Below are 23,922 nucleotides of genomic sequence, written 5' to 3' on the forward strand. Positions count from 1 at the left end.
TCTAGATAAAGATATTTTTACCGCTCAGTCTTGATTCTAGAGATTTTTATTTTGGCAATGCTTTTGACTGGCAATACTTAATCCTTCTTTATCTGCCCTTTTCAATCAGACATAGATGTAAGATTGAATTCTCATCCTGGAGTATTACATACTATTAAGCACTGCAATATGCAATCTAAATGCAAAGAAGCATGTAATATGCATCTTCACAAGGCATAAAACAACAATTTCTATTCAGGGTTTGTTTGATTCTGCATCTGGCCTGTACCCATCATGCTTGCTTTTAGCAGCTTGCTGGCCTGCTGTGTGAAAACGCCCTGTCTTTCTTTCTCCCTGACACTCTCTTGGGGTAGCCTGAAGGCAGCCACTTAACACAGTGATAATAAAAGGGGTCAATGTACCTTGACTCTGAAAACTTGACTAAAATGGCATATATTAACAAGAATAATTAGAGTATTTAAAAAAATATTTGACATTTTGAAATGGCAAAAGGGCAGTGTCAGGGCTTGAGACATAGAAGAGAACCTGAGAAAACAGCACACTCACTACATAATATTGTAGAGTCAAAATAAGGAGGCAGACCTATACTAGAGATAGGGAAAGCTGGATCTGAAGCATATTAACAGATCTCCTTTGACCTCCCCAGTTGTCCCATTGGCACAGACTATCCATTTTGGCCTTACTCTTATTTTTTGTGTGAATTTTTTTTTGTATTTTTTGTATTTTTTGGCCTGTGCTGAATCACGAGATGTGGAACTTTTGAAAGAGATACCATAACCAGGTAGCCTTTAAATTGTGGTTTGTTAAACAAACCATGAGTGCAAACAAGCAAGCAAAACATGGCTTGATTCCCCACACTTGGTTTTTATTCCACTTGCTCTTACCTCATGCACCTGTAACTTGACAAACGTCTGAGGTAGGGTGGACAAACAAACCATGCTTTGTAAGTAAGACTTATGCGGTTTGGATGTAAAACTACACCATAGTTAAGACCAGCCATGGTTTATTAGCCAGCAGCAGCTCATGGCTTCACACTGGTGGTTTGCTGCCAGAAAACAGACTATGGCTAGTCTCCTGGAGCGATTGTGGATGTTCAAGCATGGTGTTATGTGTGGGAAATGCCATTATGTTTATGCACTTCTTAAAACGGCTAGATATTTTCACCCTCATTTGAAGCCAGCACCTAGTGGAACTCCACTATAACACCTGTTACCTGGAACCCACATGCAATTCTTTTTATCTACAAAGCTAGCTTGGTGACAACAAATAAAGTTCTTGTTACTGATAAACCTGGGGGGGGAATTAGTCATGCATTTAAGAAATCACAATTATATCACTGTCAGCATCTCTGTGCGTTTCTCTGTTAAACCCTTTCGTTTTTGCATTAGTAACAGTGTGGGTGGAATCTCAGTCTCAGGGACAGAAAAGGTCGGGACAGCGTGGGCTGTGTTCTGATCTGATGTACAGCTGTGGGCAAACAGCACTGTGTGTGTCTCCTGACTGCAAACCACCCACTCGCACAAGTATGGCAGCAAATTGCTTCTAGGAAAACGGTGAGTTGCCCGCTCATAAAAAGATGTCAGTGGAGCTGTCAGGCACTGAGATTTCTTACATTTGGAGAGATTGCATTTGGATCTTGTTTACTCTGTTAACATGTCTGCAAAAATATGAATGGCATTGCCTGTAGGTTGACAGCTTCTGTCTTTCATTTTTATCATACAGTGAATACCATTCATTTTGAAACTGACTTACCTTCTTAATGTAGTTCCTAATTCCCATGCAGTATATCAATTTCCATGGTCTATCTCCTTTGTTACTTAGCTTTTCACAAGACACCATCAAGTTGACTCTTGGGAACTGTTTGAGGCTGCAATCCACACACACCTTTACACACTCTCTCTCTCTCTCTCTCTCTCTCTCTCTCTCTCTCTCTGTGTGTGTGTGTGTGTGTGTGTGTTCGGCCAGCCAGCATCATCAGAGTGATACAAGTGTCACTCCATTGGTGCAGATTTCTCCCTTCTGTCCACTGAACATGAGTGCAGGTAGACGATCTGCCAGCACTATCCCTTTCAGCAGAGCTCAGCAGGAAGCCCTGAAACATGGTGTTCCAAAAGTGGGGCAGGGTTGAGCTGGCTTGAGAACCACTGCATCCTAAGCCACTGTCACACCCTACCAACGTTGAACCCCATCTGGGCCTAGTTGCTATGCCAGCCTGGAGCTTGTGCAGCGATCAGGCCTTATCTATCTATCTGCCCTGAACCTTCCACTCCTGCCACCATGAATGGCCAAGCTGCAGATATAGCGGTGGCTTTACTGCTCCTCAGAACTGTGACAACAGGGGCTTTGGATGAGTCTTTGAGTATATTACCAGCACCTGGCACCATTTTCAAAGTAGCTTTGGAAATTGAGAAGGTCATTTAGAGTGGAAGACCAGGAGGAGGGCCATGTAACCTTTCACTACCAGCTGTGTTTTTACTCCAAATTGAAAAAGCCATGTGGAGTTTTTCTTTGGGAAAACAGCTGGTGGGGATAGGTTATGATTCCCTTTTTGCCACTTCTCTGCTCTAATTTTCTCCCTCCGAAAGCTGATTTGCTGGTCCCCATTGAATGCATTAGTGTTAATGTGCAATTAGTCCTTTGGTCCTATGTTGCTCTGTCAGTGAGCGCCAAACTTTATATTTTGCCAGGAATTGATCTCTCAACTTTTCTTTTCTTTTTAATGCAGTCAGAGCTAGGATTGTGGAGGGGTCACAAGGGGATTGCCGATTAGTTCAGAAAATTTACTGTTCTCCCAAATTTGTTTTGCAAATAATGACTCATTTCATACCTGTCCAACAGAATGAAATACTGGATAACATGTATATCAGGTGTTAGAAGCTGAGAGTAATAGTCATGAAGTTTTTATTTTTCTTATATTTATATTTGGCGACAGCTGGGAAAACATCTTTAGAACATCCGCTGGGGAATCACAAGCTAAAAAAAATCACACCCCTCTTAATCTCTAATCTGACTGGTGAAATTGGGACAAACAGAGAGGATTTGCTGGTGGGTGAGTGCACACGCGCAGTGTTGGATTCCCAGAATAAGATGCTGAATTTAGCATATCACTGAATGAAGGAACAGAGAGAGAGAGAGAGAGAGAGAGAGAGAGAGAGAGATGCCAGCTTCCATATGTAAATTACCCGTGCATTTTAGTGATAGGCATTATATGCAGGATATGGCTTAATCTGTAACAGAGCCTAACAGTACATTTTGCAAACGGAACCAAGAGTAGATCATGGCTGAAAAAAAGCTGCATGGAAATATATTCATAAGCCACACGCCATAGATAAGTGCTATGAGCCTTTGTCTTGCCATGTCTTCCTTGTATGAGTTCTGTGAGTCTGAAAACTAGTAAGATTGGCAAGTTTTGACTAGTGCTGTGCCAAATTTTCATGAATTTTGATTTTGGATTAGAAGTGTTGGAATTCATTTCATGCCCTGTCCCAACCACTTATCTGCACCCAGCTGGATTGGGAGACAGAGCATTAGCTCAGTTGCCTTTGTGCATTTAACCTTCTCCCCAATCCATAACTTTTCAAATAGTTTTTTAGACATACTTTCCGCAAAGAAAAATTGTTTAAAAGCAGAACACTCTTTGTAAGGGGGGGAAAGAATGCACCCCCTTTTGTGGTGGTGGAGGTATTCTGTGCTAGTTTGGCATCAAATGAGACTTGCACTCATACACACAAAGTTTTGCTGGATTGTGGTCAAAATGTATATTATTAAAAGAAAAGATGCAGTTGTTGGTTGTGATCTGCAGTCCTGCTTATATAGAGGACTGCCTCGGATTACCTAGCTCAGAAGCCTAAGCTGTAATGGATGAGCTTGCTATAGGAGCTCATTGGCTTCCTCGAGCCTCTGGGTTCAGTTGTACAAATCCCCTGACACATGACAAGTTTGTGGCAGATAAGGCCATCAGTGACTACAAGTCATGATGCTTATATAGTACCTCCAACTGTCTTGAAAATGCTGGGACTGTCATGAAAAACCATCATGGCTTCTCACTATGTCAGGCAGCCTGGCCACTCGCAGGGGTGCAGCAGGACCTGGAGGGAGGGGAAGGGTGCCACTGTGCTCCTCAGCTCTCCCTGTCTGTACCACTCAACACACCTAGCTATGGTTATGGTGGGGGCAGGAGCACACAGGGGCCCTTCGGTGGTCACAGCTGCTGACCATAGAGACTACATTACTGGCATGGAAGTGCTGCCTTGTAAACATCTGGTGTGGTTGCCTCCTCTGATGCCCAAGGCAGGCTGATGGAAGCCTCCCAGTTTTACCAAACATCATCTAAGACCCCTGCATATAATGAAGACATTTGCTGGTACACTATTGTTACATACCACCCTGTTCCCGTATTCCTTCGGCAATGTGTGTTTTCATGCAGAAAAGTGGTGGGAGGCACTAGCTGGGGAGGGAATCCCTCAAGGGAAAAATGCTCAGAGCCAGGGGATTGGTGGTGGGACGGCAATGCCTGGTCAGAGGGAGCAGACTGAGAGGAGGAGCTGTTAGACACCGAAGAGGCAACAGTGTTTAGTGAGCAGGAAGAGACTGGGGCAGAGAGCAGTCCAGACCCAGAGGCAGGAGAGGAGCGGGGCCAGGAGACAGGATGAGGCAGGCTGCTGAAGAATCCAGGGAGTCTCCCCCTCCTGCTGCAACCAGGTCTCTTTCTCTCCCCCCCCCCCCGTCTCCCAGAATACACAGAGAAATGAAGAGAGACAATACAACAGAGCCTTAGGCTGCTAAGGAAGGAAGTGGGGGAGGGCCTAAAATCTGTCACTGATGTGTTATGAGGGTGGATTCTTCCAGTTGTGAGATGGTCTTTAAACCAGGTGATCTAATGAGGCCTTAGAAACTTGAATTCTTTCCATATTGAACTTGCAGGCTTTAGTGGTTTACAAGCAAAATAAGAGGCATGCTTGGGAATGATTTAATGTGCTTATATATTTGGCTATATTTTATTGCTTGTTGATGTTGAAGTCCATATTCCTCTCTGGTTATGTTTGTAAGCAGCAAACAGTTGTTCATTTATTCTCCAGGAACTAGGCTTAGCTATAGTCTTCAATTAAAATACAACAGGTCCATGAATCAGCAATCATGGCTATCATCTTGCTTGTAAACTGCTGGTGCTACTTTTACTATCCCAGGAAAACTGTGTTATTCCCTTGCTAAATTCCTCTTCTTTGGTACATGGGAAGGACTGAGAATGTAGACGTCATTACCCAAATTCAATAAGGGCATTTCTTGGTCCCTTCCCTGCATATTATGGAGAGGTGGTGGGGAATAATTGTGAATTAACCAATGGGTCATACTGCAGAAGCAAAGAGAAGATCATCTGCCATTCTCTGCAGCTGTAGAATATATTTTTCCCTGTTGTACAAGATAAGCTCTGATACTGTATATATAAAAGAGCATATCAAGTGGCAGTCTGTTAATTACTCATCAGCATCTCCTTGGGCCAGTATGTATACATCGTCATCAAGGGTTTCCTCCAATTTAGTCCAAACTATTCAATATGTTCTTAAAACATCCTTGACAAAATTGCTGTTTAAATGAACTATTACCAGTGCAATAATGCCTTCATGTTCTTATATTTGCTATTTGCATTGATGAGCTGCAGCCAAAACTGCTGCTGCTTATTTATATTTCATGAAACTGGGGTTTCCTTGCCTTACCAATAGTTTCCTCTTGCACCATTGTCCATGTGCAACAACTGTAAACTCTGACAAGGACACAGAGTAGAAAGACAAGTCTGGGGATGCTTTCTCATACAGCTTTGTTTTTATTTTAGATATGAGCAAATGTGTCTGCATGTCTAAATGGAAGCCAGATATTTATAGCTCTATTCAAGATAAACTGTAAATCAGGGATGAAGCAAGCTCTGATGAGTTATTGTAGTAGTTTTGTGAAGCAGGTTTTTGGTGTTTTGAAACTGAGTGATTTATCCCCATTTGTATTGCCTTTAAATTCACATTACCAGAGCGACGGGTGTGCGTGTTAAGTCAAGACTTGTCAGAATGTTTCTCAGCCTGAAATTGTCATGGGATGTCTGTTTTGTAACCATCTTGGTTATTTCACTCAGTCATTGTGCTAGAGATTAGCAATCTAGCACTGGAAGGTAAGTTTAAAGCGTATGAAGTCTAGAATCCCCCGCATGTAAGCACTTGATACTTAATTTGATAACAACACAATGAATTATATTAGCTGGTGAAATGATTTATAATTGATAATGTTCATTAAGTATGATTGTATTTACTTCAAAAGTAGATCAATAATTGTGTATATGTTACCTTGAATTTCCGAAATTCAATGAATGTGTGAATGTTGGCAATGCCCAATAGAAGACAGGACTGGTTGGCTAGAATCCTGAACAGGAGCACTGCACACTGAAATAGATTGTTGCATGTTGTTGTAAGTACGGTAAATGTAAAGGGACCCCTGACCATTAGGTCCAGGTTCGGATGACTCTGGGGTTGCGGCGCTCATCTCGCTTTATTGGTTGAGGGAGCCGGCGTACAGCTTCCAGGTCATGTGGCCAGCATGACTAAGCCGCTTCTGGCAAACCAGAGCAGCACACGGAAACGCCATTTACATTCCCGCTGGAGCGGTACCTATTTATCTACTTGCACTTTGATGTGCTTTCAAACTGCTAGGTTGGCAGAAGCAGGGACCGAGCAATGGGAGCTCACCCTGTCGAGGGGATTCGAACCACCAACCTTCTGATCGGCAAGCCCTAGACTCTGTGGTTTAACCCACAGCACCACCTGCACCCATTTCCTCCCTTTGCTGCCTGCCACTGAACCCACCAATTTACTATTGTTGCATCAGAGAGCCATTGTCAGTCAGTGAACAATGATGAGCTAAATAGACCAAAGCTCTAACTCAGTATAAGGCAGCTTCCTATATTCCTCATTTAGGGGATTAGATGAATGTGGTGTTCCAGAATATCTAATTGGTGCAGTGCACACACGTAGTGTGCTTCAGCTTGTTTTTTCTAGTTCTGTGATCATGCTTTGCAGGGGATCAGCAAACAGCTTTTCTGCTTTGAGTATAGGGGTATAAAGAATACTTGAGTATAGGATAAAGGATGCCTGAGATTTCCCAGGGCACCTACTCAATTCCTGAGCAGATCTTATAGCAGTAAGGAAGAACATGGCAAGCTGTCAGACAGACATATCTTTAATGACCAAGGGAATATTTTCCAGTTCTTTATTATTGTTTTTTTTCTTCAGTCTCTTAAAGCACTATTGTTTGAGCAGAAGATACTGCATGCCTAAACCATGTGTTGGATCCTTCTTGAAATTTGGCTCTCAGGAGACAAGAAGAAAGCAGGTTTTAACATTTTTAAAAACCACCACCTGCAGCATTCTGAATCATGTAGCAGCTGTACCCCTGCAAGAATTTCTGAGCTATTATTTAATATCACTAGTTTCTTGCACATTTTTGTTCTGTCTAGAGTTCTGTCTGCTCCTGTTACATGGGATCAATTCCAATCTGTTACCTCCGAGGATGTGGACAGGCTGCTTGGACGAGTGAAACCAACCACTTGTATCCTTGATCCTTGCCCATCCTGGCTTATAAAAGCTAGCCGGGAAGGACTGGGCGATGGGCTTCGTGGGGTGGTGAATGCTTCCCTCCGTGAGGGAGCCTTCCCAGACCCGCTGAAAGAGGCGGTCATTAAACCGCTTCTTAAAAAAACATCTTTAGACCCGGCCAATTTGGCCAACTATCGCCCAGTCTCAAATCTGCCATTCTTGGCCAAGGTGATTGAGCGGGTGGTTGCTGAACAACTCCAAGCACGCCTGGAGGAAACGGACCATTTGGATCCCTTCCATTCGGGATTCAGGCCTCACCATGGGACTGAAACTGCCTTGGTCGTGCTGGTTGATGATCTCCGGCGGGCTAGGGACAAAGGTGAGAACTGTTTCCTAGTTCTGCTGGATCTCTCAGCGGCCTTTGACACCATCGACCATAACATCCTTCTGGACCGTCTAGAGAGGCTGGGAGCTGGGGGCACTGTCATACAGTGGTTCCACTCCTTCCTCCTGGGCCGTGTCCAGAAAGTGGTGGTGGGGGATGAGTGTTCAGACCCCTGGGCCCTCACTTGTGGGGTGCCTCAGGGTTCCGTCCTCTCCCCCATGCTTTTTAATATCTATATGAAGCCGCTGGGAGAGATCATCAGGGGGTTTGGACTGGGTGTTCATCAGTATGCAGATGACACCCAGCTCTCCCTCTCCTTTAAATCAGAACCAGTGAAGGCGGTGAAGGTCCTGTGTGAGTGCCTGGAGGCGGTTGGAGGATGGATGGCGGCTAACAGATTGAGGTTGAATCCTGACAAGACAGAAGTACTGTTTTTGGGGGACAGGGAGCGGGTTGGTGTGGGGGATTCCCTGGTCTTGAATGGGGTAACTGTGCCCCTGAAGGACCAGGTGCGTAGCCTGGGAGTCATTTTGGACTCACAGCTGTCCATGGAGGCGCAGGTTAACTCTGTGTCCAGGGCAGCTGTCTACCAGCTCCACCTGGTACGCAGGCTAAGACCCTACCTGCCCGCGAACTGTCTCGCCAGAGTGGTGCATGCTCTAGTTATCTCACGCTTGGACTACTGCAATGCGCTCTACGTGGGGCTACCTTTGAAGGTGACCCGGAAACTGCAATTAATCCAGAATGCGGCAGCTAGACTGGTGACTGGGAGTGGCCGCCGGGACCACATAACACCGGTTCTGAGAGATCTGCATTGGCTCCCAGTACGTTTCCGAGCACTATTCAAAGTGTTGGTGCTGACTTTTAAAGCCCTAAACGGCCTCGGTCCTGTATACCTGAAGGAGCGTCTCCACCCCCATCGTTCAGCCCGGACACTGAGATCCAGTGCCGAGGGCCTTCTGGCGGTTCCCTCATTGCGAGAAGTGAGGCTACAGGGAACCAGACAGAGGGCTTCTCGGTAGTGGCGCCCACCCTGTGGAACGCCCTCCCATCAGATGTCAAAGAGATAAATAATTACCTGACATTCAGAAGACATCTTAAGGCAGCCCTGTTCAGGGAAGTTTTTAATATGTAACGCTGTACTGTTTTTAACACTGATTGGGAGCCGCCCAGAGTGGCTGGGGAAACTCAGCCAGATGGGCGGGGTATAAATAATAAATTATTATTATTATTATTGTTATTATTATGCTTTTCACTGTGTGTGTAAGACTGTGGGGTGGGGGTGGGTGTATATGTGGGTGTGTATATGTATATGTATATGTATATGTATATGTATGTGTGTGTCTACAAAGTCAGCCCTCTTTATCACTCCCTCTAATAGCAATGCAATCACCACTGGGGTTTGTTGACAGGACTAGAACTGAAACAGGAACAAAAGGAAGATAGCAACATGTTTGGGGGGAAAGATTTGTAGAAGTACAAAAAGTATATTTATGTTGGTTTTTTAAAGGGCTGAGCATTCTCAGAAGCCACAGAATGTTTAGTTGCAAAGAGGAAAGAGGAAAATATGTGTGCCTGAACGCAAGTCAAGTAACTTAACAAACCTCACTAGAGCTATTCTTGAGTAACAAATCTTAAGAATCTGGGGCATAAACTACATTTACAATTCTGAATTTTAACATTTGATTTATTTATTTATTCCTCTACAGCCTTTCTCAACCGGTGGGTCCCAATGTGTTGTTGAACTACAACTCCCATCACCCCTAGCTAGCAAGGCCAGAGTTCAGGAGGGATGGGAGTTGTAGTCTAACAACATCTGGGGACCCACAAGTTGAGAACCGCTGCCTAAAATAAGGTGTCATGTAGAGCTAGTGTGTGTATTTACCCAGTCTATTAGAACTGAGTAGAAAAGGTCAGGGGGAAATTGGCTTAATCCTTTGTGTGACCCTCTTCTTAGTAACCAGGGTACAAAAGGCTAAATGAAATATGGAATTTGCTTGCCTTTTGCAGTCTTCCTCCAAATATTTTTTAAGAAAGATGAATACAGTATGTATGAATCTTAGATGCATGTCATTAAATCATTTTCTTTTCTTTTTACAGTAAATCATATTATCCTGCTGCACTACGGTAGTAAGACACCACTTTGCCTTGTTGGAGGAAACTGGGGACGTAGGATCTTAGCCAAATATTCAAAATGGTAATGCAAAGATATCTCCTAACCTATACGGGAGTGGTGCTCGCTTTATACTTTCATCACCTCATCAGAGCCATTGAAGTCCCTCGGGATCGTAAGTCCACTGATTGTTTATTCATTTATTTATTTACTTTCTCAGTTCCATCTCTGGGACAGCTGTCCCCAACCTGAGGTCTTCAAATGTTGCTGGGCTACAAGTCCCATCATCCCTGACTATTGGGCACGCCATAATGTAGTCCCAATAAAAGGCTGAGGAAAGCTGCCCTGGGGAGTTATTCACTTCAATGGTTAGAGAAAAGACTGGATGTTTGCCCTGACTTTTTTTGTTCGATTTCTGAAGATAGTTAAGCTTTCATGACAAATGTCATTGGAAGCACATAATTGGGTAAAAAAACAGAATCTGTAACTTGAACTAGACTATATTTATATTCAACAGCTTGGGGGTAAGGAGGTGACACAAAAGATATAAAGGCAAATTCACAGAATGTAAAGTGAACCCAGAACACATGACATATTCAAAGAACATTTTAGATGTCCATATTGCTTGATGGTTTCATTCCATGGCCCAATCTGTTTTCTGTGTGTTGGGAGGATGGTTTAATTTTCATTTCAGCTCATTATGTGTTTATGATTGTCCAGCCAGAAAGGCAACTAATGGTGCCTGTCCATAATGTTCGGTTGTAGTCTTCTTGGTCATGTAAATAGATCATCTCTCTTTTTGTACTAGCATGGCTGTTACTGCTGGTTTTTAAATGGTTATTAGTGGAATGGCTACCAAACTATTCCAGTGAAGAGAAAAAAACACCCAAGCTCCTTTCACAATGCGAATGGAAAAGCCATTTTCAGACCAATGTACTGAATATACTTTTTATTATTTGACCTAGAAAAGTAGATCTCAGGAGCTTTGAAGCTCTTGTCTGGGATTGCTTTATGTTCTCATCTTGACTCCTACTAGGAACATAGACAGCTGCCTTATATGGAATCAAATCATTGGTCCATCTATCCCAGTATTGGGTGCAGTAACTCACAGCTGTTTATCTAATGTTTCAGCCCTCCCCGGAGATGTCTAGGACTCAGCCTGGGACTATCTGCATGTTTTACTACTGACCTATGGTTCAAGGGGGTGATTCAAAAAGAACATCTGGCCCTTACCATGTGATAACTAGCATCCTGTTGTAGCTGAACCTGTTAACTGTGGTTTACTTTCTGAGTTCAAATCACACTGAATTAATCCTACTTTCATATGGTGATTTGTAGAGACTCGTAAATTCCTGGCATACAAATAGGCTCCTAACTCACCTTCATCTCATCTCAGAAACAGGAAAGCTGGTGTGGTCAGTACCCTTTACCTGAGATTTGGACTAAGGGATCTGAATTTCCCCTAATTTATATACAGTATATGCTTGCTTGCCTATATGTATGCTTTACCTGTTTACATGATGGTATAAGGACCTCATTCATATGACCTTGTATACATTTCCTGTATACATTGTATACAGACATTTACACCTGCTCAGCATCCTTATTGTGAAATTTCAACAATCATTAAAACTCTGGTGATTCATCTCTCTTCAAATCTTTTATTATTATTATTATTGTTGTTGTTGTTGTTTGTACCTGAAACATTGAAATGTTTAAGTTTTTTAACTGAAACATTTTTTAATGTTTAAAGTACAAATAAAAAGAAAAAAAGATTTGAAGAGGTATGAATCACCAGAGGTTTTGTGAATACTGAGTGGAAATGTATAGTTAAACATTTTGAAAGAACACATATTTGCCTTTAGGTTTCTGAGTCTAAGCAATACTATTTGCATTCATGAGGATTGGGTGCATTTAATGATTGTTCATTTCAGTATCTTATTTCTTCTGTTTACTATGCATGGATAACACAAAGCTCAGCAAAAATTCAACAAGCCTGCTGCAACGTATAACTTTAGGCCACCCCCCTAGCAGTCTGATAGAAGTTTTGTTTTGCTATTGTTTTAAACTGGTTGGAAGCATCTGTTGTACATCCCTATTCTTCACAGGAAATGTAAAAGAAGAGTTCTAAGCATGGGCACCCACCCTGGCATTAGTTAGCAGTGGGTGTCATGGCCATGCTTAAGATAATTGAATTAGCAAAAACTGCTTTAGCAGGAAGCTGGTTTAAAGAAACGGAGTTCTCTCCATACCTCTCTTCTCCCCAACCTTATACTGTATACAACTTTCAAGTCTCACATCGGATGTGTCTGATCTATAGAAAGGACTTTATGAAAATCAAGACAACGTATGTATTTTGGTAACCAAAGAAAATATTTAATAAAATTTTAATAATAATAATAATAATAATAATAATAATAATAATAGGCAAAGCTCTGTTGCATTAGCAGAGAAAGTATCTCAGCTCAAACAGAGCTAAGCAAACACCCCAAAGGAGAATTTTTAATGGAACTTTCATACCAATATTGTTTCAGAGTCAATCACACAATTGTAGTCACTGGGACCTGGTACTGAATGAAGACACTACAATTTTAGTTATGCACGCTTCCCTATGAGAGAACACAGTGGAACTTTCTTCCCAGCAAACTTGCATCAGATTGCACCGCTAGTCCCTTGTTGGTTTAATATAATGCAGATTTTGTTAAAAGGTCTCTTTGTCATTGTCTAACTCAGAGGTGGGGAACCCATGACCCTCCAAATGTAATTGAACTCTTAACTCCCATTAGCCTCTGACAGCATGGCTAATTGTCAGGGATGGTGGACATTGTAGTCCAACGACATAGGGAAGGGCAAAGGTTAAGGCTCCCCAGGCCTAACTGACACTGAGTTATAATAATAATAATAATAATAATAATTTATTGTTTATACCCCGCCCATCTGGCTGGGCCTCCCCAGCCACTCTGGGCGGCTTCCATAAAAACCAAAAATACAATAAAATATCACACGCTAAAAACTTCCCTGAACAGGGCTGCCTTAAGATGTCTCCTGAATGTCAGGTAGTTGTTTATCGCTTTGACATCTGCTGGAAGGGCGTTCCACAGGGCGGGCGCCACTACCGAGAAGGCCCTCTGCCTGGTTCCCTGTAGCTTTGCTTCTCGCAATGAGGGAACCGCCAGAAGGCCCTCGGCGCTGGACCTCAGCGTCCGGGCAGAATGATGGGGGTGGAGACGCTCCTTCAGGTATACTGGACCGAGGCCGTTTAGGGCTTTAAAGGTCAGCACCAACACTTTGAATTGTGCTCGGAAACGTACTGGGAGCCAATGCAGGTCTTTCAAGACCGGTGTTATATGGTCTCGGCGGCCGCTCCCAGTCACCAGTCTAGCTGCCGCATTCTGGATTAGTTGTAGTTTCCGAGTCACCTTCAAAGGTAGCCCCACGTAGAGCGCATTGCAGTAGTCCAAGCGGGAGATAACCAGAGCATGCACCACTCTGGCGAGACAGTCCGCAGGCAGATAGGGTCTCAGCCTACGTACCAGATGGAGCTGGTAAACAGCTGCCCTGGACACAGATTTGACCTGTGCCTCCATGGACAGCTGTGAGTCCAAAATGACTCCCAGGCTGCGCACCTGGTCCTTCAGGGGCACAGTTACCCCATTCAGGACCAGGGAATCATCCACACCTGCCCGCCTCCTGTCCCCCAAAAACAGTACTTCTGTCTTGTCAGGATTCAACCTCAATCTGTTAGCCGCCATCCATCCTCCAACCGCCTCCAGACACTCACACAGGACCTTCACTGCCTTCACTGGTTCTGATTTAAAAGAGAGGTAGAGCTGGGTATCATCCGCATACTGATGAACACCCAGCCCAAACCTCCTGATGATCTCTCCCAGCGGCCGCATGTAGATGTTGAAAAGCATGGGGGAGAGGACAGAACCCTGAGGCACCCCACAAGTGAGAGCCCAGGGGTCTGAACACTCATCCCCCACCACCACTTTCTGAACACGGCCCAGGAGGAAGGAGCGGAACCACTGTATAACAGTGCCCCCAGCTCCCAGCCCCTCAAGACGGTCCAGAAGGATGCTATGGTCGATGGTATCAAACACCACTGAGAGATCCAGCAGAACTAGGAAACAGTTCTCACCTTTGTCCCTAGCCCGCCGGAGATCATCAACCAGTGCGACCAAGGCAGTTTCAGTCCCATGATGAGGCCTGAATCCCGACTGGAAGGGATCCAAATGGTCCGCTTCTTCCAGGCGTGCCTGGAGTTGTTCGGCAACCGCTCGCTCAATCACCTTGCCCAGGAATGGAAGATTTGAGACTGGGCGATAGTTGGCCATCGTGGCCGCATCTAAAGATGGTTTTTTAAGAAGCGGTTTAATAACCGCCTCTTTCAGCGGGTCTGGGAAGGCTCCCTCATGGAGGGAAGCATTCACCACCCCACGAAGCCCATCGCCCAGTCCTTCCCGGCTAGCTTTTATAAGCCAGGATGGGCAAGGATCCAGGAGACAGGTGGTTGGTTTCACTCGTCCAAGCAGCCTGTCCACATCCTCGGAGGTAACAGATTGGAATTGATCCCACTCAACTTGACTAGACAGAACTCTAGCACTCTCCCGCCCCGGCCCTGCTCCCACGGTGGAGTCTACTTCTTCCCGAATCTGAGCGATTTTATCTGCAAAAAACTTTGCAAAATCATTGCAGGAGAACATGTGGCCCGTACTGGGCCCTGATGTTGCAGGTGGTTCCGCTAAATTGTGAACCACCTGAAAAAGTCTCCTGCTGCTGTTTTCTGCAGATGCAATAGAGGCGGTGAAGAAATTCTTCTTCGCCGTCGCTATCGCCACTTGGTAGGCTCGACGTTGAGCTCTAACCTGTGTCCGGTCAGATTCGGAATGAGTTATCCGCCACCGGCGCTCTAGCCGTCTCAACGATTGTTTCATTGCCCTCAGATCCGTGGAAAACCACGGGGCTGTCCGGGCTCCATGCAATCGGAGAGGGCGCTTCGGAGCCAAACAGTCAATAGCCCTGGTTAACTCCACATTCCAGCGGGCCACCAGGGAATCAGCTGAAAGGCCATCAACATGGGATAAAGCATCCCCTACCACTCTCTGGAAACCATTTGGATCCATTAAGTGGCGGGGGCGGACCATCCGAATTGGTCCCACATCCCTGCAGAGGGGATGGGTCGCAGAGAAGTCCAGTTGCACCAGGAAGTGATCTGACCATGGCACTTCTTTCGTTTCGCTTTTACTTAGTGTCAGATCACCAACATCCATAGAGGTAAACACCAGGTCCAAGGCATGTCCACGGCTATGGGTTGGGCCAGACTTATTCAGGGACAGCCCCATGGAGGCCATGCTTTCCACGAAGTCCCGAGCGGCCCCTTGTAAGGTCGTGTCGGCATGGATGTTAAAATCCCCTAGGACGACCAAGCTAGGTGTCTCCAGGAGAACATCCGCCACGACCTGAAGCAGCTCGGGCAGGGAATCCTTGGCGCAGCGGGGAGGTCGGTACACCAAAAGGAATCCTGTACTGCCCCTATTGCCCAACTTCCAGAACATGCACTCAGAAAACTGGGTCTTCCCAATAGGACGCCTGGTGCAAACTAATGACTTCCTAAAAATCACTGCAACCCCCCCTCCCCGCCCACATGACCTGGGTTGCTGTGCGTAAGAGAAACCTGGTGGACAAGCAGCGGCAAGGACAGGCCCATCTGCTTCATCCAACCAAGTCTCTGTTACACATGCCAGGTCAAATCCTCCATCCATGATCAAGTCATGGATGGCAGTGGTCTTATGAATCATTGACCTGGCATTGCACAGCAGCACCTTCAGGTCATGTGGGTATCCCTTGCTGATTCTAGTATCCATCCGGTCAGGACCAGACCCGGAGGCAGGGATAGTCCTCAGACAACGACTAAACCTGCCTCCTCTGTAATGACATGGTCTGGTCTTAGCGTAACTCCTCCTCCTGCCCGTGATCACTGAGATTGGTTGTCCCAGTGCATCCCCCCCTGTGGAACATGCCCCAGCCATTTTGTGGGCTGGGGCCCACTCCCCGGCAGCCCTGACCTCTCCCCCTAAAAACAGAATAACACCTTAAACAAACAAACAAAACCAATAAAACAATACAAACAAATTAATGTAAAAATTACAAAAACATCAAAATAAAAAATAATAATTCCCCAAGCCCAACCAAACATCAATCCCACCCCCACCCCCCACATACAAAAAATCCAGAGAAAATTTTTTTTTAAAAAAAAACATTTTAAAAACACTCTGTGCCTCTCCGGCAGTAACAACTGTCCTAGTGAGGCCTGTCAGGCCCCGCCCTGGGCCAGGTGGTAAGTGGCAGAGAGGAGCAGGGCCCTCAGGCACTCACTCAGGGGAGTCCTCCTGGGCAGCCGGCCGCAAGCAGCATGCAGTCCTTGTGAGGCCCCAGGCCCCGCCCCAGGCCAGATGGTAAGTGGCAAGAGCAGGGCCCTCAAGCACTCACTCAGGAAGTCCTCCTGGGCAGCAGGCAGCAAGCAGCACGCAGTCCTTGTGAGGCCCCAGGCCCCGCCCCAGGCCAGATGGTAAGTGGCAAGAGCAGGGCCCTCAAGCACTCACTCAGGGAGTCCTCCTGGGCAGCAGGCAGCAAGCAGCATGCAGTCCTTGTGAGGCCCCAGGCCCCGCCCCAGGCCAGATGGTAAGTGGCAAGAGCAGGGCCCTCAAGCACTCACTCAGGAAGTCCTCCTGGGCAGCAGGCAGCAAGCAGCACGCAGTCCTTGTGAGGCCCCAGGCCCCGCCCCAGGCCAGATGGTAAGTGGCAGGGAGGAGCAGGGCCCTCAGGCACTCACTCAGGGGAGTCCTCCTGGGCAGCAGGCAGCAAGCAGCACGCAGTCCTTATGAGGCCCCAGGCCCCGCCCCAGGCCAGATGGTAAGTGGCAAGAGCAGGGCCCTCAGGCACTCACTCAGGGGAGTCCTCCTGGGCAGCAGGCAGCAAGCAGCACGCAGTCCTTGTGAGGCCCCAGGCCCCGCCCCAGGCCAGATGGTAAGTGGCAAGAGCAGGGCCCTCAAGCACTCACTCAGGGAGTCCTCCTGGGCAGCAGGCAGCAAGCAGCACGCAGTCCTTGTGAGGCCCCAGGCCCCGCCCCAGGCCAGATGGTAAGTGGCAAGAGCAGGGCCCTCAAGCACTCACTCAGGGAGTCCTCCTGGGCAGCAGGCAGCAAGCAGCACGCAGTCCTTGTGAGGCCCCAGGCCCCGCCCCAGGCCAGATGGTAAGTGGCAAGAGCAGGGCCCTCCAGCACTCACTCAGGGGAGTCCTCCTGGGCAGCAGGCAGCAAGCAGCACGCAGTCCTTGTGAGGCCCCAGGCCCCGCCCCAGGCCAGATGGTAAGTGGCAAGAGCAGGGCCCTCAAGCACTCACTCAGGGAGTCCTCCTGGGCAGCAGGCAGCAAGCAGCACGCAGTCCTTGTGAGGCCCCAGGCCCCGCCCCAGGCCAGATGGTAAGTGGCAAGAGCAGGGCCCTCAGGCACTCACTCAGGGGAGTCCTCCTGGGCAGCAGGCAGCAAGCAGCACGCAGTCCTTGTGAGGCCCCAGGCCCCGCCCCAGGCCAGATGGTAAGTGGCAAGAGCAGGGCCCTCAGGCACTCACTCAGGGGAGTCCTCCTGGGCAGCAGGCAGCAAGCAGCACGCAGTCCTTGTGAGGCCCCAGGCCCCGCCCCAGGCCAGATGGTAAGTGGCAAGAGCAGGGCCCTCAGGCACTCACTCAGGGGAGTCCTCCTGGGCAGCAGGCAGCAAGCAGCACGCAGTCCTTGTGAGGCCCCAGGCCCCGCCCCAGGCCAGATGGTAAGTGGCAAGAGCAGGGCCCTCAGGCACTCACTCAGGGGAGTCCTCCTGGGCAGCAGGCAGCAAGCAGCACGCAGTCCTTGTGAGGCCCCAGGCCCCGCCCCAGGCCAGATGGTAAGTGGCAAGAGCAGGGCCCTCAAGCACTCACTCAGGGGAGTCCTCCTGGGTTTAAAAGAGCAGGGCCCTCAAGCACTCACTCAGGGGAGTACTCCTGAGTTTCATGATGAGGGCGCTAATAATTTTATTTGGGGCACAAGCTTTGATTGCTTCTGGTTACACTTAATCAAAAAGCTCACTACTTGTTCTGATAGGCGAGTCTCGGAAAAGGAACACAGGGGCAGTCGAATCAAATACAAGTACTTTCTAAAAAGAGAGAGAGATTGAGAACTTCTTACTGGTAACAGGTTCCCCCCTCCTTTGAATGGAAGAATGAGTGTAATACGACCTTAGAAGAGAAAAGAAAAGGCACACTCAGTACTTGTTCTAAAGCTTGCTTGCTTTTAAACAAACTTTTGCATTTCTAAAGCACCTTCCGTCTATTATCACTTAATTCCAATAATAGTCCACTTGGGGCAAAAGATGTATAAGATTAGCTCTTTGTTGGAGGTTATGTAACTGCAGCACAGTTTTATGTGCTGTTTATGTCAGTTTTACGGCTTTCCATTTGCTGTGTTGCGGCTGTTGCATGATAAATATGTGTCACACATACAAGGAGCAATGTTCAGATGCCATCCTCCTGTGCCTCTTATGTAACACGCACATGCCGTCGCTTGACCTGTGTTGAAAATGTATACAAAGTGGTGTCCCTAGTCTACCCCTTTCCCTAAAGAAAGCTAAGTGATCAACTGGAACATTTTCAGTTCAAAGGCTGCAGTCTTAAGTATGTTTACTAGAGAGCTCATTGGGACATCCTTCTGCGTAATCATGCTTAGACTTTCACTTCATTTCAACTTGTGCTTTTTGGACAGCTGAGCAATCCTACTAGGCAGCAGATATTGGGGTGGATGCAGTGCATGTCCTTTTGGTAAGATGGTTTGACAAATGTTTTGAAGTATTGCCTACTTCAAAGCAGTGTTGCTCAACACGGGACCTTGTAACAGGATGATACAGAAAAGTGGGGTGTCCCAAATCAAAGGAAAACATTAAGGGATCTGGAATACATCTGCCTCACCCAGCTGGGCCCATTTCAAAGGTTTTCTTTCCCTTTTGCATGCATCAGGCTCTAGAGTCCCTTTTTCCTTCTTTAAGCTGCTGGGGAATTGAATTTTTAATCTTCCTTTTATTGAACACAGCAAAGTGCTCTGTCTCCCTTAGCCCTCTGGTGCCTGCCCATTGTTTGTGGCAGAGGCTCAGCTAATTAATTCATCACTCCTATTTGTGAACTTGAAAGGTTTCAGGTTTTACTAAATCAAGCAGGTGGTGCATAAATAGCTACAGCTGCTCTGGGTTTATCATAAGTTTGCAAATTGATGACTCTCCACACAAATGAGCTCTCTTTTCCCTTTGAACCCAGACCCTCAAGCCCTCCCTCTTTCATAGAGATTAGTGGTTTCTACAGGTGCAGGGGTGAGTTAGAGCAAATGTCCACCAGTGAAGCCAGGGTATCAGATTTGAATTCTGAGTTGTTTAGCCAGCAAACTTCCCCTTGATGATGTTGGAGAGGCAGCTGAAAATATATTGAATCAAACTTGAGCATTATCTGCATTCAGACAAAGGGATTCTTAAGAGGAAGCTGATGATAAATATAGATGTCTGCCTGAGAAAGCCTTGCTTCACCATCTTTAGAATTTTGGAGCTGTTGGCAAATATGTGTGGAGGGAGAACCCAACAGATATACTTACAGAAACTGGAGACTCCTAGGGAAACTTAGTAGCAATAGAATTAGAGAATTACCAATCTCATGGATGGGTAATTGATTAAAAAAAGAAGAGGACAAGAATAGGAATAACTACTAAATTTCAGCTAATGTTCGGACATCTTAGGGTGGGGCCAGTAACATCGTTGTAGGTACAGTAGGTGCGATCCACTTCACATCTTTACCATACTCATGTAGGTAAGAAGTGGAAACCATTCAAAAGATAAACCAAGGGGTTCTTTGGCCATTGGTTTCAGTGGGAGAGAGGGAGCAGACACTCTTTATTTTTAGTGGGACTATAGCAGGGAAAGAATGGGTTGGTTCCATGCCCCCAATCCTAATCCCCCCCCCCCACTTCATGGTTGCTGTTTAGAGTTTTTAAATGATTTGTGGAAGTCTAAATAGCATGGTTAACCTCACAAGTAGGCTAGCTCCAAATTTCTAATGCTGCCTGGTCTGGTTCGTATGGACCAAAGTGATTCCTCATGAAGTCTCCCTATCTGTATGAAATATGTGTCATTAGTTTCTCCATATACAACTTCCCACTTTAATTGTTGTGTCAAAAAAAATGTTACAGTGAATGTGGAAATAGCTACTGACGAGCAGGCCATACTTTAAATTCTCCAAGGGACCAGAAACATACATGTAACTGAGGATGGTGTTGGCCACATCATATGGAAAGAATTTTTGAACCTGTGGGCTAACCCTCAGCCTGGTCTTTCACATGCTTAAGCCACTCTCAATAAACTGGAAGTAGATCTTGTTTGATGCTTTTGTCCGTCCTTTAAAACAAGAAGAGAAACCTGTGGCCCTCTAGCTCATCTCCCATCAGCTACAGCTGGTACAATGAATGGTCTGAGATGATGAGACTAGTGGTCCAAAACCATCTGGAGTGGCACGGAACTACCTCTTAAAAGTCTTGAATTGCCTTTGTGGTTTTGAGGCATTAACTGTAACCTATGAATTTCTCTTTACACTTTTGTCGATGTTTTATGTAACTTTTTACAGGAGCTCGGAGTACTAGACATAAGCTAATCATTGCCATCCTTAAAACGCTAAGTTTTCAATTTAACTTTTTTAGATAGCTATATATACATACTAGATCTAAAATGTGTTAGACTAACCCTTCCTCTCTCTTTCTTTTTTAAAAATACGCTTACACCTTGGAACTAACAGCAAGTATTCAAGATACATGTAAGTCTTAATTACTGACTTGTTTTTTCTCCAAAGCAGCTGTCTCCAGTTCTTGGGGGGGGGGGAGAACACAGGGCCACTGTACATAGTAACCATGTACATAGTAGACAGCCAAGAAGCCCAAAGTGAAACGGGGCCATAGGATGGGCATTCCTTGCATGGTTAATAGCACTAAACACTGGAGTCTGACTTTTTGAAGCTTGATATTCAGCACTTGGATGGTAACATAGAAAAGCTGTATCATATTCTAACCCAGGTTTCCTCAAACTCAGCCCTCCAAATGTTTTGAGACTACAATTCCCATCATCCCTGACCACTGCTCCTGCTAGCTAGGGATCATGGGAGTTGTAGGCCAAAAAACATCTGGAGGGCTGAGTTTGAGGAAGCCTGTTCTAAGCAAACTAAGGAAACTTTGTTATTTTAGTATATGGTACCTGCTACGTTAACATCAAATACAGGTAAGATACAAAACCGTTTGAATGAAGCTTTTATATTGACTTAGCTATATAGACAGTCCTCTTCCCCAACACCCCCAATTCTTATGAGTGGTTTGGGTTTCCTTTTGAACTCAATGTGAGATAGAGGAGTGTGTGTGAGGGAGGAAAGCTTATTAAAGCCATTGGCAGTCTGAAAATATATTATATAATGGTCACTGGAGAGAGAAAACCTCAGGAGAAATGGAATACTGTGGCTTGTTCCAACGCAGCAGGCTAGACTTAACACCAAGCCAAGCCAATAACATAATTACTCCTACTTGTGTGTGTGGGGGGGGAATCACTGAGCTGCATTCCCATGTTCCCCTTCCAATACACCACAACTGGTATGAGCAGCAGTGCTCCATTGCAGCTTACCTATCCCAGTTCTCTGCTGTCATATGCATACATATGGAGATGGTGCATCATAGTAGCTTTGGTGACAGCTTTTCCAGGTGTGATTCCAGGAGCCAAACCTTTTTATTGAGCTCTACTCTACTAAGTGGATGAACTTACTTTGTGGCGTCTTACATATATTTGCAGATGGCATGTGGATTCAGATGTGGGTGTATGGTACTCTCTTGGGATGACCTCCTTGACTCCATCTGCATGTTCATGTTTTTCTGTGGTTGTTTCTTTCCTGTCCTGATTCTTCTCTTCCCATACTTGAATTATCAGATGATAATTATGTGAAGATCAAGCAATTTGGGAGCACCACATTGTGGGGCATTGGCATATAGAGTTTGTAGGTCCTGGTATGGCTTTGTCTGGTAACATATCCTAGTCATAATGGCAAGTCTGTTGTGCAGTACTTTGCTATCAGTGTGCCTGTTCACTGATATTAGATACTGAAAAAAATTATTTGCTGATTTCTGCAGCCTCTGTTGTTGCACTTGATCTTGCAAAGACTTGTCTGTGTGCAGAAAGGAAATTGTTGCTGTGACTCAGCAGGTTGCAGGAGAAGGGGCAGATCAACAGTAAATGCAGACCAACATTGGTACATCTGACTGTAACCACTAGTCATCTCATGCTTTTCTAGAACTCATTTTCTGCAGCAGATTGCTAGTCTTCTGTCCCAGTTTACACCTGAAAGTTATCCAGCCAAGTAGCCTTGGGTGGATTTTGCAGGAAGAAGTGTGCACCTTTAAATGTGGGCAGAGAAGAGGAATAGTCTCTTTAAGTTGTTTGCCAGAAATGGCACTCATTGGCCCAGTTCATATGTCTCATTAAACTATGGTTTAAATTGGAGTTACACATCTGTCAAAAGTGCAAGGGGACTCACTGTCAGTACTAATCAGCTGATTGGTGGTAACAGCAAACCCTTTGGAAGTCTGTTAGATGTCTGAATTCAGTGATGTCAGCCATCACTAAGGATGGGGAGAATTGAGTTCAGTTCGCATATAAAGCCAAATCTATCAAATTCACACTTTCAAAACAATATGCAAACTGAAACACAGCTATCCTTCAGAATCCACATTTTTCTGAATTTTGCAATGTAGTTGTCCAGCCAAACAATGTTTTTTTAAAAAATGCATATACTGGGGGAAAGAGTAAACTGTCCATGCTGTTAGTCCATGCTGTCAGGCTGCCAGACTCTGGGCTGTATCCAACTAATGTGTCCCACCAGTAGAAGGATTTACACTTGCACAATTGAACATTTTCCCCTCCCACTGTGCGCAGCTCATGGCCTCCCTAAATCAGCTCCAGAGGGTTAGGAAAACCCCTAGAACCTCTAGCTCCATTCAGTCATGCAGAGGAAATGGTGTCCCAATTTAAACTGTGAGGAGTTCATGTGTGGCTTTGCATCAGGAAAAATACTTTCACCTACAAAGGAAGGTAGAGGCTCGAAAATATAGTCTGTACAAGCCACTGTCTTAGGGAAGTATTTGAGTCGAGGAAGGAGGTTCTTGATTGTTCCATGCCACAAGAGACCCAAATAGTCTCATTGGCATGGAGTGCCTTTATCCAGCTGTGGCCAGTTCACCTACTATAGCTGTTTCTGATGTGTTCTATGTAGGGATGCCCTTGGAGACTGTTCAGAGATTGCTGCTGATGCAAATCACAGCCACTCATGGGTTTTGACTGCTCAAGACTATATTGCATCAGATCACAACGATCTGTACTGGCTGTCTATTTACTACCAAGCCCAATTTGAGGTTATGATGTTGACATAAAAAGTTCTGAATGCCTTAGGACCTGGTTTCCTGTAGGACCATCTCTCCCTCTATGACCTGCCCACACTCTGAGATTTTCTGGGGCCTCTCTTGTAATACCATCATCTACTGAAATTCATGGGTTTATGTCTTATCCGACAGCTGATTTTGGCAATGACATCGTGGCTATAGAACATCCTCCACCTGAGATGTGGCTAGCACCGCCACTGTGCATCTTGGAAATATTTCTCTTTCTCTGGGCTTTCTGAATATTTAAAGCATCTTCTCTGTATTGTAGTGTGAAAAGATGGAATGTGCTTTTTATTGAATTGTGATTTCTGCTTTTAATGT

General features: G+C 45.6%; 1 protein-coding gene across 14 annotated transcripts in view; it reads left to right on the forward strand.

The window, feature by feature from the left end:
- NFASC (neurofascin) overlaps positions 1-23,922 on the forward strand; it is a 185,333-nt gene that overhangs the window by 67,241 nt on the left and 94,170 nt on the right. For 13 of the 14 annotated variants that reach the window (XR_014221161.1, XM_082228115.1, XM_082228109.1 and 10 more), the window contains 2 exons: positions 10,060-10,247; positions 20,928-20,945. Coding sequence is in view for 13 of the 14 variants with exons in the window: in XM_082228115.1 (XP_082084241.1) it covers positions 10,154-10,247; positions 20,928-20,945 (112 nt within the window). In the remaining variant the exon portion in view is untranslated. The remainder of the gene's footprint in view (positions 1-10,059; positions 10,248-20,927; positions 20,946-23,922) is intronic. The other variant, XM_082228121.1, reaches the window with a different exon arrangement.

The sequence above is a fragment of the Podarcis vaucheri genome, assembly GCF_965113315.1.
Source record: "Podarcis vaucheri genome assembly, chromosome: 6".
In the NCBI taxonomy this organism is placed as follows: domain Eukaryota; kingdom Metazoa; phylum Chordata; class Lepidosauria; order Squamata; family Lacertidae; genus Podarcis; species Podarcis vaucheri.